Consider the following 13510-nt stretch of genomic DNA (forward strand, 5'->3'; position numbering starts at 1 on the left):
CTGCTTATGCAAGTAGCAACTGTAAATGTGCAGCTTCAAAGTTCTGAAAGATCTAAGAAAAATAACTCTTGAAAAAAATACGCCATGCATTTAATGGAAAGCAGATAGTCCTAGTAATTCTCACAGAAAACTGGGGGTCTGATGCACTGACAGAGTCTACATGGCTTCATGTTTTCATTTCTAATTCAATAATGACTCTCAAACACAACTAACCTGAAATTCACTGCTATAGCAAAAGACAACAAATATTTACATATTTTTAATACATAAGATACAAACAAAAATAATACATTCAACAAAAGATCTCTCAGTGGACTAACCAGAGTGATGGGGACATTGTACTTTTTTTCCGATGCAGGTGCCTACTGACATTACAGCCGTTTGTACTTTTCCAAACAGGGCAACCTGTTCACTTTCATTTACTACAAGCTTGTTTTCCACTTCATTCTTACTACCTTTTTTTTTTTAAAATAAAATTCTTTTTTTTTAAATCCCAAATCCAGTAAAAATACACAAAGCAAGAGTCCACTATTGTCGACAAAGACTATTTTGGAACTTAAGTTAAAAAAAATAATTACATACAAATGCAGTCATTCCTTAAATACACTCACTCCTTAGAAAACTCCAAAATATCAAACAGTTCATATAAACTAGTATGACCTTTTTTTCACCCTTTATGAAAAGTGTCATTTTATAGGGAGAAAAAAATTACAACTCCATCACAAAACCTTCATGTTAAATAATGGAAGCAGATATTTTCATTTCATGTTGGCCACTGAAACACCTCCAAGGCCATACCCCAAAGAAATAATGATCTCCATTTATTAGTCAGCTTACTGTGAGTTTGACTTTAATATTACAGAAGCCTCTAGAGACCTCAGGATGTATGGAGTTTCCTCTTTTTTGTTTTAATGCATCTGTCTGTTAAAGTTTCCAAAGCACTGAATGATTTAGACCTAAACAGACATGCTGGTGCATTGACACCTTTTTCATATGGCTTCTTAAGAAAGATAAGTAACTAAAATGGCATTAAAGAAAAATCTCAGACCTTTTGTATTAAATCTGAGGGATTATTTGGCTTCCCTGTTTCTAAAATCCTACCTTTCCCTCAGTCCTTACAGTTATTAAACAGGAAAACCAGGAGAAAATAGTTGTTTAATATTTTACAGCAGCCAAAAAGATTTATTTTTTTTCCCCTCCAGAGAGAGGGAATACAAAAACAATTAAGCTTACCACAACTACTAAACTCTTAACTGAGCAGCACACAAAACATGCTGTTTATAAACTGAGGAAGGAAGACTGTGGTTATGGCTTTTTTCTTTATTTACTTCTGAACAACATGGAAGTCCATTAAAGTTGCGAGAGCCTTTCTCAAATTAGATTAACAAACTAGCATTTATGTCACCTTATTTCAAAATTACTGACTTCTAGACATCTAAGCCTGAAGCAAACACCCCAAGCTCTTCTATAATCAAGACAGAAGTACAAACCACCACAGTGCGATTTATTTGACCTTTCTTCAAAGGAGAGGAACACCTCTCTAGCACTCCTTGGTTTTTTTACGGCTGACTGTCAGGAAGTTCTAGGAACCACCTTTTAGATGACAAAATTAGGAAAAATAATACCACCAACACTGTCCAATATTGGTTGTAGATACATTAATTTCAATAACTTACCCTCTACTGTTAGAGTACCCATTTTGGATTCCAAGAAATCAAACAGTGTGCTTGGTGCAGATGGTCTGGCATTTCCTAGCTCTTCTTCATCTTCAGGTCTTATTCGGCCTCTGCCCTTCCCTTTACCTGTAAACATCAAAAGTTATTTGTGAGTGGGGAATAAATAAAAAAAAGTGTACACATTTTTTCATTTGATTTATAAAATGTTTGTATTTTCTATCTTTAAAAAATTCTATCATGGACAAAATAGATACAGACATTTTCCATTTAAGGATATTCAAATCTGTGACTTCAAATTCAAAAATTTTGACAAGAATACAATACACAGAGGTCTGTTCTAAGTACTTGCTTTCAGGTTTGCAATGCATTCTAAATTGCAGGAAAAAAACATGCAGATATGCCTATATAGGCTCTAACTACATTAGTAATCCACCATACACAAATTCCTTTGCTCATAAACACTGTTTTAAAACATTTATTTGCAAATTTTACCTCTAGGTGGTGGTCCCTGAATGGGTTTCTGTTTACTGCTGTTCAGAAGAAAATTTAATGCTGCCTCTAGGCTATTACTGTTATCCATAAGTGCCTGTCTTGCTGCTTCTTTGCTGAAACCCATCTCTGTTATGTGTCTTAGAGCTTTTTCATCAACCTGAAATAAAAAGTACACACAGAACTAATCATAAGATACAACAGAGACTATAAAACCACCAGATTTTACTTTAATTTTTCATTTTTAACTGAAACACTATTTCATATTTAATTGATGATAAATATTTCAGTATTATATAAAATCTCCACATACGATCTTCTCTTAGGTCCAAACAATCGGCTAGTAGAGGCTTTTAAAAATATTATTATGATGATCTTTAATTCATCAGTTTTCAGGTCCAATATTATGTGGTTTCAAGCACAAATTCCCCTAGACTACCTCTTCCTTTGCTGCACACTGGAGTAGTATGACAGACTGTAATATACTTTCTCCAAGATGAAAGCTAAAAGGAATCTCTCAAAGTAATACTGGTATAAAAACTAGCCATTTGTTCCTATTTGAACCCTTTCACAGCTTTTAGAGACAATACAAACCCAGTTACACAATACTTAAAACATGGAGAAAATATAATCAATCGCTAAAGGTTCTGTAGAAGAAAGCAAATAAATACAAACAATTTACTTCAACAGAAATACAGGCTTTCTTACTCTAAACTGTATAGACCATGATAACAAAAAGGCAAAGCAGGAAGCACAGAGCATTATTTACAGAAAATAACCTTACATCTGCACTGTACTTTAAAACATTCAGGTGAGAACTGCCTCTTCCAGTGCAGACAGACCTACATGCACTAAACATGAAATGGGACTAGGCCCTGTCTCCTTCTTCATCCCATACCCAGCCAAAATGATGCCCTTTATCCATCTACTGCAACATCTGTAACCAAATACATTCTTAACTGGAGTCCCATCAACATGAAATTTTGTCTACAGGTACCAAAATAGCTGTATTGTGACCCTCTAAAAAAACAAAACAAAACAAAACAAAACCCCAACCCAACAGAATCTAACCTCTAAGATACAGAATCCCTTCCTTCTCCCACTGCTTAAAAGAACGTGAACTTTTATTGCTAGAATGATTTAAATTACAACTGTATGAGAGTTGTATGACAAATAACATTTAGCCCTTCCTCTCCACTGTTTTCCACAGTCTTAAAACTTAATTTCTCCAATCCTCATTTCTCCTGATGTTTTAATACATTCACTTTTTGTCTTAATTCTAGCTACACACTGTGCTCTGGGACAACAGGTATGAGCAGGTCTCCTTTTGGGGGCAGACACACAAAATCAGTGTTTATGGTCACTATCTCAATACAGATATGTCTCAATACAGATATATCTCCATGCAGTAAGCCAGAAGATATAACAACTCAAATAACCTTCTTAGCTATGCATAAATCACTGTAACGGGCAAGACATGACTTAGCAGCACTTAGCTACAACTCCCACATGCTCAGCAACGTTAACTCCAACACTTTCATGTAGCCTTTATCCATTCCCAAACTCAACAATACTCTTAACTGTCCAAAGACTGACTACGTAAAGGAATGACAATTTAAAAGGTCTCTGAAGACCAATAGGGCAGAAAGTACTGCCATTTTACAGTGCAATGTAAGACAAATTTCTTGCAGTTCATAGAAAAAATTAGAAAACACAATACTTTAAACAATTACCCAATTTAAATTTTGTGGTGTTTTGTTTCTGTTTGGGGTTTTTTGTTGTTGGTGGTGGTTTTTTTTCTGTTGGCTTTTTTTTGGTTGGGTTTTTTTTTTTTTTTTTTTAAGTCTATTTAGGTCAAGACACAGTTGTCAAGAATGACAAGGTGTACCACTGGTCCTACACTGGGCAGACGGATGACTAAATGACCTCTTGAGGTCTTTTCAGCCTGTATTTCTAGAATACTGTATTGACATTTCTGAGCACAGTGCTGAAGGTAGCACTGCTGGAAGCTCTCCTTGCTGCAAGATGACGACACAGACTACATAAAATTGTAACAGGCAGTTACTGTTCCTAAATGTATTTTCTTCTCATTGTTAAATCTTTGGTAAAAGTAAATAAGGTGGAAAATATTTAACAATAAATAAGTCGTATTTTAATACTGGTTTACTGAGTTACTACATTGTTGCGATGCCTCTTTCAGTCTGCTTTCATCACTCAAATTAGAATTGTTAATTGTAGGACATATCCTATAAGGACTATTAAGAGAGGAGGACGATTGATCTCCGCGATCTATTGTCTGTCTATGAATAAACAGGAAAAATTACTTCTTTTTTTCTTGTTTTGTAGGTAAAAGATACAGTGCTTCAGGTTTCTCAGAAGGTAACACACCAGATGGATTAAAATAAATATTAAATTAATTCAGAAGAAAAGCTACATTAAAATATTATTTGATGTATCAAAATTGAAGGATGAAAGTCTTCCTTCCTAAAATGAATTAGCAAATGTTAACATGGAAAACTGTTAAGCTTATTTAAAACAAGAAAATAAAACTATACTGTCATGTCCTATACCACATACACTACTACTTTTCTTCTGTGAAAACCTGGTTTTAAGTTTTACTGGGTAAGATGACATTCTTTTTTTTTTTTACAAAAATCACATTGACACTTATAACTATCTCAGTAAGGTACAAAAGCACCCTAAGTATTCTAAACAGACTTCAAAATAAATTGAAGGACAGAAAAGCCCTTATTCTTTTTTATTTCTGTTACATTTGGGTTTGTGTGTTTTAATAGTACGCGTTTAAGGTTCCATTTAAGTCTTCCACCTTACCAGTTCTCGGTAGACACCTTCATTCTTTCCCTCAGGTTTTGTTATCTTCTCTTTCTGGAACAGTTCCCTGTTTCGATTCCCTCCAGCACTCACACTGAGATTACTTCTGCTACTACCACCACCTCCTCCAAACGTCTTGGTCTTCAGATAAGCACAAAAATAACATTTCAGTAAACAGAACTTATGAAAATAAGCCTTAATATTTAGCTAGTAGAAAAAGTGTAGTAAATTTGATGCAGCTGTATTTTTATGATTATGCTCTGCATCAACAAATAAAGCACTAATTTACACACACAAAAAAGATTAATTTATTAGGTAGGTATTTTTTTTTCACCCTATGCCCAAATGAGGCTATAAAAAGGGTAGTTCATTCTAGTTTTTATTACTTACCAAGCAAATCTGAAAAATAAACTAAAAGGAAAACCAATGGAGAACATAAAAACCTGACACATTAGAACTAAAATTCGTAGCTATTCTTTCAGACTGAATGCAGGGAATCATGGGTGTTTGAGAATTGAAAAAAGAAGATGAAAATTGATAACCTGTATTTATTACTTAAATCTCATTAGCTGAATTGTAAAAAACACATTTTTTTAATAGTGGTATCAAATCAAAATCATATCTACAATAAAACATTATGTTACATTTATTAGCTTTATTAAAATAAGAACATACCCATCAATCCAAAAGGACTCTATTTTTGATTCATCTTTTTAAAGATACATGAGTAGAATTATAAGCAGGCAAACATCAGAAAGCATTTGTCATTTAAGAGACATACTTAAAATACCAAGAAAAGATCAATCACAGTAAGTAAAATGCTGCAACACATGCATTCTAACCTCCTTGCTCTTTGCTACTTCTGCAATAGCAGCTGTTCTCTGCTTTTCAAATTCATCATTGTCCACAACAGTTTTTACAGTATTTGTCATTTGCAGAGTCTTTCTGCGATCAAGCTCTCTGCTATCCACTTGCACGTGAGATGCACATTTCTGAAAATGCAAAAGAAAGTTTTAATTAACTCTTCTGCCTACTCTAATTTGAAAGTATTATTCTATTAAAGTAGGACAACTTTAGATAAAGAATATGATCGCAAAAATGTACACCTGGGACATCTAGATGTCTTTCCTGAAAGCACACTCCTCCGGTCCACTAAAAGGGCCAAAACCAATGACTTTCACATTTTAAGCTTATTTTATGATGTAGCTAGTATGATTCTTGTAAATACCTTTAGTATTTATGAAGGGATTGCATTAGGGCCTACAAGATCTGACCAGAAGAATCAAAGGCTCCACATACTAAATTAAAGTTAAAGTTTGAAATTGAGAGGAAAAATGCAAATATAAATTGGCACAACAAAGTGACAGGATCAAAGCAACTTTTTTAAAAACAGGCACATTTTTTAGGTCCAAGCCATCATGACCTAAGGTGTTTTGATAGCCTTTATCTAACTGGAACCAAGTCCCCTAGATATCATGATACAGGTTTTTTTTATGAAATGACAAAGAGACATATACTATACCTGCCCAAAAGGTACAAAAGGGGGAGGGCCACCTTCTGTTCCAATGTTACTTCTATTGTGTTTTGCTAAACTCTGTAAAAGAAAGTTGTTGATTAATAAATTGCAAACAGAAAACAGATTATATGATAAATGTCTCTATTTCAGAAAGTATACAAAACTTGCAAGATTAACATTTTAAGCATAAAAAATGATATACTTAAAAGCCTGGGGCACTTAACTTAAGGAGAAGGTTGGATGAAGGGCAAGGAGATGAAGAAAATGATGAAAATTTGCAAAATCATGAAGGCAACACACACAGCAAATGCAGAAAATGCAGTCATATACCAAAATCTACACTAACAGAGCAAAGCAGCACACAAACAAGCAGCAGATGTTTCTTCACATAGTACCCAGTGAATTTGCTGCCACTAGAGGTTGTGAAGGCATACAGTTTCAGCATGTTTGAAAAGGAATTGGACCAATTCAGCCTAGAGAAGGTAAGGTTCAGGGGGATCTTACCAATCTACACAACACCTGAAGGGATACTGTAAAGAAGATGGAGCCAGGCTCTTTTCAGTGGTGGTGCCCAGGGACAGGACAAGAGGCAATGGGCACAAACTGAAACACGGGAGGTTCCCTCCAAACATCAGAAATCACTTTTTTTTTTTTACTGTGAGGGTGACCGAGCCATGACACATGTTGCCCAGAGAGGTTGTGGAATTTCCATCCTTGGAGATATTAAAAAACTGCCTGGATATTGTCCTGGGCATCTGGCTCCAGGTGGCCCTGCTTGAGCAGGGGGGTTGGACCAGATGATCTCCAGAGGTCCCCTCCAACCTCAACCATTCTGTTAAATTCAGGAACCCACGCATAAGCAAATACTGAAAGGATTAGTCAGGACTGTATCCCCTGATAAAACATAATACAACAATTCTGGATGCCAAGGCTGTATAACTGCTCAGGCTGTGTGCTCTCCCTAAAAAACATCTCTTTTTGCCACTGTTGGAAACAAAATACTGTGCCGCTAGGAAATCTCCCCTACGGCCTTATGAAAAGTACAGTACATATGTTAAATTGATCAGCAGATCTTTGGATCACAAAGACCGTAACAATTAGTGCTACATAGTATCTATAGAAGTGCTCTAAAGTCCTAGCCGCAATCAGGCAATCAGTGACCTAGACCTGAAAACAAAGCATTCTCAAATAATAAAATTGCTTTAAAATATCTGTTCATAGTTGATACTTTTTTTCTTTCTTTACAAATTGTGATAACAGCAGCAACCTGCAAGAGAATGAAATTCACTGGAATTGATATTTGGTTCCATGTTAATTATTTCATATTACACAGAAATATTTGGTTTCAGAAATGGAAGAAGGAAGAACAGGTCCTTAATGCTGTTAAAATGCTTCAAAATTGCATTTGCTATAAAGCATCTGTTTTATCATCTTTATTTCTTATTGTCCCTTTTTTCCCCCTGGGACAGTCATGCATGATTACATACATCATTCCCTACTCCTCATTGGCAGAGAAAGTTTTAATTACTCAAGGCTATATATGACATTTACCTATACATTTATTACCCTGATGTAAAATTGATTTAATTGTATCATGCGAGTACTGTAGTATAAACATGAATATGCTTTAAGCCATTATACTATCAGAGAATTTCTTAAAATAAGTAAAGAGATTAATTTGGCTAACTAATACCCAGATCGAAACTTCTGGTCCACTCTTTTCAAGTTAACTGCTTTTAGTAGTTAGACCGTTTTCTAAATCATTTATGGTTGTTAATTCCTTTCAAGGGTGGGAAAAAAAAAATCCTTTCCTCATGCCTTGGAGCAAAAGCCACTGATAAAGTACTCGATAAATTATTCAAAACAAAGCACTTATAAGTGCAGAAATCATAACATTTTTCTCTTTCAGATTCTACCAGTTCACTTAAAGTGCTGCCTTAGAATTACAAGGTAACCAAGGGCTGATCACTGTAGCACACTCATACCTTCCTGCATCTATTAACTGAAGCAGCACAGTACAACAGTTATTTCATGGCCAAGCTGCTTCGCTTCCCCAGGGTAGGCATTCTAGGTCCAATAAGCCCTACACTTTTTTTTTTTGTTTGGGTCTAGAGAAATGTAGGCAGTTCTGGAATGGACTCCAGCACTGAATCAAATTAAAATAAAAATATTTATATGATAACATAAGAACTGGAGCATTTGATCATAGTTAATTCCTCATGTCCTGTAATCAGGAAGAACATGCTTAAGTTTAAGGACACACTTATTTTCAAGGAAATCAGAGAAACACATACAAGAAAAAGACTGTTCCAAACTACTGCTCAAACATCTAATTTGACAAATAGCAAAAAAAGCACTTAAAAACTAACTGCATATTTACTAACATTTAGTAACATGGATTTTGAATCATAATGTTTTATTACATAAAATTGTTATCTAGAATGAAAGAATGCTGCCTAATGGTAAATAACGGCCTTGACACTTTCTTCTCAGGTAGAACTGTCTGCTGAGAAGTGAGAACAACTGCATTGGAAATTAAATTTCACTTTGCACCCAATAAAAAGCAAACTGGTAACATGAACAATATTTTGTAACTTACAATTAAATTTGCTTGTAGCACAGCACTAACTATCATTTACAACAAAGTTAGTTATAAATACATTCAGTATGCTTCTTTTATCCTTTCTGCTGTATTTGGATTGTGACATTAAAAAAAAATATTTTCTAGGGAATCGCTTAAGAAACAAAGGTTTACAATACAAAACTGAACTCCTAGAAATTGTATGCTATTATACCCTCACACTTCTGTCTAATATGAATTTTGACCGATACATAAAACTACTCCCTTTTCCCATCAGGTAACCTCAATATTTAGCCTGGCCTTCACCAAAATAGAAGAATCATTAAGTATACTAGAGAACTTTATTTTTAGATAATCCATAATTTGACAGATTCTATGTTTTAAAAATACAAGGACCTACCAGTCTCACCAATCATCTCAGCAAAATTTGCTTCAGCCTTCACTTACATATCATCTGATATTTTGATTAATAGCAATACAAAGTACTTTTCCTTCATAAGAAGGGTAGCAGCAATATCTCACAGATACTGATTCTCACTGATTGAAACACCAGTCACCACCATAACACTAGGAACACTATTAAGTAATAATTATTTGGAACTGTATTCTCACCTAAAGAAGTCCATGACACATAACCTCATATTTCCAAATAGTCTAGAAAAAAGATCACACAGTAACATTCTCATTCACTCCCTACTTACTTATTTACTGTCACTTAAACAGCAACACTCAAAAAAAATTGAAATTTCTTGGCAAGAACTACCTTATGATAAAATTGAATGCTACAAGGAATACCACATTTATTCCACATGCAGTGTGATAATACTGCATTCATTCCACATACACGGTATTTGTAGTGCAAGTCTTTCATTACTAAAACTTGATTGCTTTCAGGAGGAATTTCAAACAACATTCTGAATGGAACAAAACAGTAATGCAACTATGCAACTAGAAGCTGACATGTAGGTGCAAGGGCAATAATTTAAAACAGAATAAACAACTTTAATTCTAACGTTTTGTAATATTATTTGACTTAATAGCACTAGCTTATTTCATCGTCTACACAAGAAGCCTAATTAACAATTCACAGACACTGTAGCAGAGAGAAGAAAAAACTGGCTTCAAAACAAGTAATTTGAAATAGTCACACAAATACAAGTCTTCTGTCTTTTTATGCAAACACAGTTCAGCATTTGATTTAAGCTTCAGTGGCAAGATTAGACAAGGAGAGGCAACGTCCTCGCTCAAAAATCTTTGAGAGTTGACAATCTTGCTTATTTGTCAACTGTCCTCTTTTGTAAAGCTTTCTGAACAGGACAGAAACATTGAGTTCACGAGGAAACTGCTATCAAAGTAGCATCTGGCTTCTATAGACTTGTTTGAGCCCTATCTGTCTAGCTGTCAGTCCAGATATAGAACTGGAACTATGATTTCCAGTGGTCATGGTTCACCTGTCTAGACTGATTTCATGTCACTCACAGCTTTTCTGACATGGCCACGTTCACGCTGGGAACCTGATCGTGTGCTGTTAACTGGTCAACAAGAAAAACAAAATGATACTCTGGCAAACTGCAGGATGGAACCAGAGAATTGAGGGGATAGCAAGAGGCAATAGTTAACTTTCTATACTTCATCTTCTCAGAGCAAATCAGTGAAAACTTAGTTACCTCTCTTTTAAACTTATCACATAAAGCCAACAGAACTGGCTAACAAATGCTGAAAGTTTTTGTAGTCAGCAGCATGCCAATGGTTATTAAATGGTTTGCTTTCTTGTAAACAGAACATGTTCTGAGTTACTTCTTGACATTGACCTCAAAAACAAATTAATATTTATAAAGCAACATTTACCTGCTGAAGCCCAGATAGAAGAAACATGAAAACAGACTGTCCAAAACCACCAAGAAAGCTAACAGATTTTATTGACCCTTCTCTTACAAATTAGATGGCATTCTTAAGAATGTGTTAGTTCTATGTGTCTCTCTTACGTCCCCATCAATCTTAAAACTTAGTGGTTTTTAACTGGAGAGAGGACTGACAAGACTATACTAAATATGAAAAAAAATGATAAAATGGGATGTTTTTGCTGTTGGCCTCAGAACCTTCTTTTTAATCAAACAGGCAGCTTCATTTAAAACCCATAATGTTTTTAAAAAACTATTTTCAATTATAAAAGCACAAAAAGGATGCCAAACAGAAGCAACTAGAATGGACACTGTGTAACTCAAACTTTCAAATAAATTTTGGCCCGGTTTGCTCAAATCTATAAAATGCAAACAAACACCAAAGGCTAGCCATAACAAAAACAACTGTGCAGAAGCTGGCATCAGCAACAATAAAAGAAGTACTTTACACAGAAATGACCATTGTGTTCACAAGCAGCTACTCTGTTTCAGAGACAGGGATGTAGAAATATAGAGCTATGTGTGGCAGTAGTAGTGATAGTTGATCTGGCAAGTATTTGGGACTGTTGGTAGCAGGGTCACAAATTCCTGCCCTAGGAACTGCCACTCATTTGTGAGCAAGTGTATGAAAAAGTCTTTCTGCAGCAACTTCTGTTCTATTGGGACAGAAACCAGGCTAAAACAGAGTAAAGGGGCTTACAAGTATTTATGGCTTGTAGAGAGATTTTAAAACCTCCTATTTGTCTTTCTAATCACAAACCTACCTAAAGCACTGATGAAATCTGCAATACAGAATTCATACTTAAGGTTACCAACTTCAATGCTTTCTGTACACTAACCACATTTTTTTTTTGCCTCAAAAATATACAGTCTGCAGATGGTAGTTGTAAAAGGCATCATTCTGTAATATTTTGGTACCAAATACACTGTTCAGGAAAGCAACAACCCATGACTGCACTAAAATAAGTTTAATACATTTGTTTAATATTTTCAATCCCTGCAGACTACAAAAGGAATCAGTTCCCGTGCAAAGATCGCTTATAATTTCTTCATTTACAAAATCATACATAAGACCTATTTATATATATTTGCCTGCATCCCTAAAAATATTGGGACAGTAAAGTTCTAAAAGCTTATCATATGAAAGTTCACAGTCAACACATTAAGCTTGATGTCATTAAATGTAATATGCATCCTGTAAGACAAGCATTTTGAGTGGTGTTACCTCACCCTTTGTAATTCCCACTTTTCTATAAGATGCTCCACTTCACCCCCGAGAACTGCTGTGTTACTGTCATCCAACAGCAAGAATCCATTTCTCACTTCAACAATTCCTGAAAGCTTAATTTTTGTTCCAGGTGGAGTGTTCAGACTAGAAGCAGAAACAAAGCCAAATATTTCAAATACGTTTATTAATATTCTGCCACCAAAAACATATAAAACTCTACTCTTATTACACTTCCAACAATGTTGTATTTCATAATAAAAAATTAGCATCAAAAACTTTTGCAATAATTCCTTCAGTATGAACAGTACTTTTCAATAGCTTTATTGGAACACTTCCCATTCATTACACAAAAATGCCATATTGCAAATTAGATTCTAACAGAGATGAATGTTTGCAAATTGTCTGTTTGGTTAAAATCCAATTTAACAATACCACACTAAGGATGTGATTTGTTTAGACTAACAGAAGATATCTCAGAGTTAGTCGTCTAAGAATAAGTTCCTCATCCTAGGATGTATTTATAGCTAATAAATAGAGTATCTCCAGATGGTTAATCATCTCATTTGTTTTACACATTTAACTTAGGAGAAAACAAAGAGCTATTAGAAAAGAAGTTTTCTATACATTACTAACAGCCAGGACAGTACCAGAATAAATATAAAACACATGCATCTTGTAGTGCTGCTTCTCTCATTACTCTATCATTTAAAAACATATGGATGCTCTCTGTGGTCAACTCCCACAAGGAGGTACCTTACCTTTTTTCATGTGAATCTACCCTGTGAAAAACAACAGCAGATGCATAAAAGAATCATGCATCTCCAATCTGTAATTGAAAGATATGACAAGCAGCACAATCTGGAAACTGATTTTTCTTGTGAGAAACGGGACAGAGTCAGTTATAACCTTTCAGCTGAGACACAATACCCTCTTTAAAATATGCTAAAGCTATTGTTGCAATCACAGGACCATACCACATGGTAAAGAACATTCACAGTGGAGTCAGCCAATTTCAGCACTAGTGGCATTAACCTTAGCAATATTCATGGATTTTCGGTATTGTTCTGATAAAAGCAAAGAAAATGAGATCAGAAAAAATAGACAAGAAAGATGGCAAAAAACGAAAATTATGCAAAGGGGGGTGAGGGGTAAATGGAAACCCCAGTCATGAAGAACTTCTGTTTTAAAAGAAAACTGTGATTTTTATTTAATCATTTATTTAAAGAAACACTATGTATTGAAGCAGCATATTATTCCAGGTTAATAGCCCAACTTCAAACCTGAAAC

At 34.8% G+C, this 13510-nt stretch overlaps 1 protein-coding gene across 2 annotated transcripts in view; it reads right to left on the minus strand.

Annotated features, from left to right (window-relative positions):
• Positions 1-13510, minus strand: part of TDRD3 (tudor domain containing 3) — a 109758-nt gene that overhangs the window by 39451 nt on the left and 56797 nt on the right. For both annotated transcript variants that reach the window (XM_075046099.1, XM_075046100.1), the window contains exons 5-10: positions 12226-12367; positions 6520-6591; positions 5840-5989; positions 4998-5138; positions 2169-2325; positions 1677-1802 (exon numbers count right to left, since the gene is read on the minus strand). In XM_075046099.1, coding sequence (XP_074902200.1) covers positions 1677-1802; positions 2169-2325; positions 4998-5138; positions 5840-5989; positions 6520-6591; positions 12226-12367 — 788 coding nt within the window. The remainder of the gene's footprint in view (positions 1-1676; positions 1803-2168; positions 2326-4997; positions 5139-5839; positions 5990-6519; positions 6592-12225; positions 12368-13510) is intronic.

This window comes from Buteo buteo, chromosome 14, assembly GCF_964188355.1.
Source record: "Buteo buteo chromosome 14, bButBut1.hap1.1, whole genome shotgun sequence".
Lineage (NCBI taxonomy): Eukaryota > Metazoa > Chordata > Aves > Accipitriformes > Accipitridae > Buteo > Buteo buteo.